Source organism: Dama dama, chromosome 5 (genome assembly GCF_033118175.1).
Source record: "Dama dama isolate Ldn47 chromosome 5, ASM3311817v1, whole genome shotgun sequence".
Taxonomy (NCBI): Eukaryota; Metazoa; Chordata; class Mammalia; order Artiodactyla; family Cervidae; genus Dama; species Dama dama.
The window spans coordinates 27,893,709-27,899,708 of record NC_083685.1 but is presented as its reverse complement, the minus strand read 5'-3'; the positions used below and the strand labels follow the sequence as shown (position 1 = coordinate 27,899,708).

The 6,000-nt window shown below is 62.0% G+C and overlaps 1 protein-coding gene across 29 annotated transcripts in view; it reads right to left on the bottom strand.

Annotated features, from left to right (window-relative positions):
* Positions 1 to 1,207: 1,207 nt before the first annotated feature.
* The window catches only part of FBRSL1 (fibrosin like 1), an 83,703-nt gene continuing 78,910 nt past the window's right edge, over positions 1,208 to 6,000 (bottom strand). For all 29 annotated transcript variants that reach the window (XM_061142192.1, XM_061142193.1, XM_061142181.1 and 26 more), the window contains 4 exons: positions 5,322 to 5,399; positions 5,075 to 5,158; positions 4,690 to 4,897; positions 1,208 to 3,303 (listed from right to left, as the gene is read on the bottom strand). In XM_061142192.1, the coding sequence (XP_060998175.1) occupies positions 2,466 to 3,303; positions 4,690 to 4,897; positions 5,075 to 5,158; positions 5,322 to 5,399 (1,208 nt within the window). In that variant the 3' untranslated portion in view covers positions 1,208 to 2,465. The remainder of the gene's footprint in view (positions 3,304 to 4,689; positions 4,898 to 5,074; positions 5,159 to 5,321; positions 5,400 to 6,000) is intronic.

Below are 6,000 nucleotides of genomic sequence, written 5' to 3'. Positions count from 1 at the left end.
GCCCCAGGGAAGATACCAACCCTACTCTGCAGGTGACGTGCTGCCAAGGGCCCTCCTCTGAAACCAGGTAAGCAGCACAGGCCTCCTCCCCGTGTCCCTGTGGTTCAATGCAGACTGTGTCATTTGGCTTTAACTCAAACTAATCCCTTCATGTGATATCCCTGGACTCCCAAGTGGTCTCGGTCAAGGGCAGACCCTGAATGGCATCCATCCTCCAACTACACCTACGCCTGGGGCCCCAGGGCCCTGGGTGCCGAGCTGGCTGGGCCTCTGCTTCTCAGGGACCCTGCAGCGCTGTGAGGTGTGGCCCGGGTGACGGGGCGGAGCAGCCCAGGGTGAGTGTGGTCACCAGCCTCCCACAGTCCGTCAGCAGAGCACGGTGACAGGTCGCTCCTGACACTCTGCTGTGGAGGCTACCAATGAGACAAAGGAGAACCAAGCCGTGCAGGAGGAAGGCACTATGGCTGGCTGGGGCTGGTCCCTGGGAACCAAACTCCTGTGGAAAAGGCCCTGGAGGGTGCTCTGGCCGCAAGTGACCAGGAGCGTCTCCCTGGGGATGAAGGGCACGCCGCCCCCCCCCCCCCCCCCGCCCCCGCCAGCTCTCCATGGGCACTCCAATGGGCTTAGGCTCCAGGCAGTTCTGAGCCAGGCTCCTCACCCTAGGAAGCCAATCCAATTGGGGTGCAATGCCAGGGCCCCATTTCCAAACCATGCCAGGGTAGGGGTACAGACCCAGTGCTGAGCACAAGCAGCTGAGGTCCCCACTGCAGGGCGGGCACCCCCACGCCTGTGTCCTCCAGCAGGTCAGGGCAGCAGCTCTGCCCCTGCGCCCCTCCTTGCTGAGATCTCCCCTCTCCAACAATGGTCACCTGCTCTGCTAGGGGAGCAGGGGGCGAGGCCACCCCTCCAGAGGACGTGCACCCTGGCCCCCAGTGCACAGAGAAAAACCACCCAGAGGACAAGTTTGGGGCTGGGGTGATGTGGCAGGTGACAGGGTGGGGACTGTGGGACCAAAGCAGCTGAAGGCAAGATGGAGATGCCAGCAAAGGTCAGAGGGAGGAGCCCTGGCAGCGGGAACTGCTTTGGGGAGCGAGCCCAGGGGAGGCAGGGCAGACCTGGAGGGCAGGAGCCAGGGGCTAGGGGAAGTAACTGGGGGCGGGTACATTACCCCCACCTGCCACAAAGCCCCACAAAACACTCAACCACCTTTTCATCCAAAATCAAGGCTGTATTTACCTTCATTGGTTGATGTGAGAACAGATTGTTTAAAATAACCGGGGTCAACCGTGAAAACACGGGGTTGAAAGTACAGAACGGAATAAAGCAAACAGCCAAGGATGGCCAAACCGAGGCTCCAACGCTCAGGACACAGGTGTGGACGTCAGGAAAGAAGGGATACTGACGACAGGGCACGGTGACATTCACGGGGTTATGAAAGTAAGACTGAAACCGAAAGGAAATCATGCCAAAGCCTTGGCAGGTGGGAGAACATGAGACCAATGTCTTCTGACGCCCTCCGTGGAGAAGAAACACAGGTTATTTCTTTTGTGATCAGCCTTGAGCCTCTTTACCTCCCAATCCCCACTTATCTAGGGTGGATCCCCAGGCCACCGCATAGCCAGCCCGAGGTGCACGCACGTCCCAGGGCCGCTCTGCGGTCCCCCAGCGGCCTGGCCGCTCAAGCGCTTGCATAGTTGAAGGATGTTGCTGCCATTAAACGTCTGAGGGCAGTTCCAACTGACAGTGGGTGGGTTGTTGTGACCACCTTAAACAAATAACCAGAGAAATTTCTAGAAACTGTTTTTATAAAGTCTACCTAGGTTAAGAATTTAATAACATCATATATTTATATTAACAGACTATTTACAGTTTCATTTTTCTTTTTAAAAAAACAAACCGAAAAAGAAACCCTTTTACACTTCTGCATAATAAGGCAAAAAAAGCTTTGTACATTATTATCTTAATATATATCTGTAACTTCGGTTCCAAGTACCAAGGGAGGGCCAGGGCCGGGCCTGAGTGGGGGCCTCACAGTGCATTGGACAAAATGACCGTTTTTTTTTTTCTCCATAAATAAGACAAAAAAAACCCCAGGGGTTCTGGAGACGGATCTGAGGCCATTAAATTGCAAAACCAAACTAAAAGTAAAAAAGCAAAAGTGTCTTTCGTTTCTCTTAAGTGTCTAAAGAGCACAAAGTTGAAAAAAATACAAATCTATTAAAAATGCTTCTCACCTGTGGGAAAAAGGTACAAACTTGAATTTTTTCTTTTTTCCAGTAGCCTAATCTCAAGCTCGGAAAACAAAAGATCACCCCCAGAAAAGCTGTGTGTGACACCCCCGACGCTGCGAGTGGAAAAGTGAGCGTCGCCACCCCAGGGCCGATGGAACTGTGCTTAACTTCTAGAAATGGAGGTTTAGAAAAGTGGACAGCAGTGCGTTCCTGGAGGGAGCGGCCCCGCGGCCACTACCGCGCCTCCACCTCCTGGGGGTTGCGGGAAGGGGAGTAGTCGCGGGCCTCGCCCGGCGCGCGGGCCCCCAGCGGCGTAGTCCTGCTCCGCGGCTGCCCGGGGGGCGTGGGGGGCCCGCCTGCGGCCACCAGCGGAGGCGGCGCGCCGAGCGCGGCGGCGGAGGCGGAGGGCGGGGTTCGCGCCAGGAGACTGTTGTGCAGCGCGGCGGCGGCTGGCGCGAGGCGCGGGTAGTGCAGGGCGCCCAGCGCCGGCAGCAGCGCCGCGCCGTCCAGGTGCGCGGCCCGGGCACGCTCCAGCTCGTCGCGGCGCGCCTCCCGCAGGCGCTCCGGGCTGTAGTCGTGCGGTTCGCGGTCCCGGTAGGGGCGCTCGGGTGGCTCGAGGAGGGCGGCAGGGCCCGGGCCTGGCGGGGCGCGGCGGGGCAGCTCCGGGCCACGGTAGGCGTCGCGCGGCGGCTCCCACGCAAAGGCTGGGCGCTCGCGGCCCGCGGGGCCAGGGCCGGGCTGTGGGGGCGCGTCGCCGTCCTCCCCGCGCTCCTCCTTGACCTTCACGTCGCTCTGGGACCGCTCGGCCGACGCCTCATGCGGCTTCCCGGGCTCACGGCCCAGGAGACCGGCCAGGCGCAGGCCTTCCCCCAGGGCCATCTTGCTGGGCTTGGGGCCGTCCTCCCTGGCCGGGGAGCGGCTCTCCTTGATGCGGAGCTCAGCCTCGCGTTCGGTGGGGATCCCGGGCCGGCCCGGATCGCCCTGGCCCCGGAGCAGGAGGCCACTGCCTGGGTGGCCCACAGGCGCCGCCGGAGAGGCCCGGCTCAGCAGGCGTGTCTTTTCCAGGAGGTCCCTGGGAGTGACAATATAGACACCCCCGCTCAGCCTGACGCGACACCCTGCAGTGAGCTCCTCTGCCACCAAGGTCCCACCTCAACGCGGCACCGGCACTGTCCACTGCAGCGACCTCAGGCTCCTTGTGTGTGGGTGTGTCCACTTAGCAGCCTAGGTTCCTGTGCGATTACTGCTAGTGGCACCCATCAACACACACATGGTGATCATAACCCACACACCCCCAAGGGCACCCCCATACCTGCCTCCCCGCCCACAGGCAACTTTGGAGCCCAACTTTGCAGCAGCAGCACAGACTTCTCCACCAGAACCCAGGCCACTGAGCCCCTGAGCCAGGAGAAGCCCTTCAGTGGGGGGAGAGGGGGAAGCCCCATGGCCCCTCAGACCCACTGATCCTCTAGAGGGACGGGGCTCTGAAACCCTCTTCTGGTGGGTGTGTGTGGCCTGGCTGGGGTTCACAGAGTTCCGCCCGCCCCATCCCAGTCTGGTTCTCACCCATGAGGCGCCACTCTACATTTCAGTCCTTTGGCCCTGAGGCTGGGAGCAAGGTGGGCATGGCCTCCACCCTGATGAGGGGCTGGGATGGCAGCTGAGCTTAAGCACATCAGGTGCCCAGGTCCCCTTCCAACCTTCACTGCTGCACCTGGCCACTCTTACTGTACTTGCAGCCCGCCCTCTTGACCCTGATGTCCCCACGGGGGGCTGCAGTTCCCTGGGCTGCTCCCCAGCACCCTTCCTGGGGCCTGTGACAAATGTCCCCGTCGTCTTCTAGGCAATCCCCTCCCTCACTGTGCTCTCAGGCTCTGCCCAACACCCAGCTTGCAGCAATGCCCAGACCTGGCCGGAAGGGCTGGCCAGGGGGCCTTCCCCTGCTCCTGTCTGCATGCTGGCCCATGACTCAAATCCCGGACTCTGACACTCACCTGTTAATGCAGGCTCCCTCCTGCCCTGCCCTGGCCTAGCTCTACTGCCCGTGGGGTGAGGGGTGGGAACACACAACCTCAGCTCCCATCCTCCAGCCCAGGGAGCTCCCCACAGGTGTACCTCCCAGACCTGGCACCCTCTGGTGGTTCAGCAGCCCACCTCCAGACCCCACTGTGGTCCAGAAGCCCACCGTCCCTGTCAGGGCCTTGGAAGAAGTAACCCTCATCCTGGATGGCACCTGCCCAGACCATGCCCCAGCAAGTCTTCTGTGGGAACAAGGTGGAGAGTGTGTGGACTCGGGGGTCCCCTTCCCCTGGTCTTTCTGCAGTCTTTGTGTCCTCCCACAGAAGGAGATTTCAGTTTGCGCCCTTGGGTTCAGCAGAGGTGGCTGGGGGTGGGGGCCAAAGTAGGGGGGGGGGGCAGGGAGCTGGCAGAACGAGCAAGTGGAGGGGCCCCTACTCACCGGTCCCGCTCCTCCTTGCCCTTGTCCAGCTCTCGGTCGTGGTTGGTCAGGGCTGAGACCCGCTCGGCATCTACAGGCTTGGGCCACGGGGGTGGCGTGGGGAAGGAGGGTGGCGCTCGGTGCAGCCGGTTCCAGGCCTCGTGGGGGCTGGGCAGGCCATGCAGCGTGGGGCCCTCCTTGGGGGCAAAGATGCCACCGCCGCCGGGAGCTGGAGTGGGGGTGGTGGCAGAGGGTGAGGCCGGGGTGCCAGGGAGGAGCACACACAGGGAGATGCCCAACCCCAGGCCTGCGTGTGCCCCGAGGGGTGACAGTCCACCTGGTGTCACTGTAGCCCTGATGCACACCCATGCCCGCGTAGGGGAGAGCAGGCGGCAGGGTCACTCACTCAGCGTGTGGCTGCCGAGGCCTCCGAAGGCGTTGCTGCCCAGGCTCCCCAGGCCCCCAAAGGTGCTTGATCTGCTGAAAGGGTCTGTGGGGACAACAAGCACTCAGGGATTTCTGTGTGCACCAGGACCTCCCCCACCCCAGGGCTCCAAAACCTGGCAGGTACCACCTGCACAATCCGAGGGTGCCCTGGTTCTTGGGGGTCAGCACAGGCCAGCCAGACTGCACAGACCTCAGGGGACACCTACCTGTCAAATGACCAGTGGGCAGGAAGCTGCCAGGATGCGCTGAGGGTCCGAACGGGTTGGCGGCGGGATGGGTGGCACCTGGGGAGAGGGGAGGCTGTTGGAGACCCAGGTGCACCCACCTCCCCTTCCAAGCTCAGGACCAGCTGGGAGGTAGGCTCTCATCCCCCTGAGTCTGGAGGACCAGGACGCAGGGGAGCCGGGAGGGAGGTGCTGATGGCAGTGAAGGCCCCAGAGGAAACAGGGCAGAGAAGGGCCTGAGGCTGAGCCATAAGGCGCTGCTCCCCCAGCCAGCTACCCTCGGAGGGCCCAACCAGAGCTAACAAACAATCCTGGTCTTGACAGTGAGTGCAGCTTGGTGCAGATGGACCATGGCCCGAAGACGGCAGCCCCTCCGGTGGTGTCCCCTGGCTGCAGGTCGCAGCCCACAAGCATCGGTGCGGCGTCAGCCCCGCTCTCCCGACGCCCCTCAGAACCCAATCTGGAGGGCCCGGTCCTGAGAAGGGGCTGCTGGGTCAAGGGCCGACTCTGCCACTTAGGGCGTCCCACCTTCTGTCTAGAGGTGAATTTCTGGTGAGACCTGTGAGAGGGGTGCCCTCTCCTGTCTCTCCAGCTCCCTCCACCTGTGGGGACCCCAACAATGCAGTGCTCCTGCCTGCCTGCCGTGGGAGTCAGAGGCGGG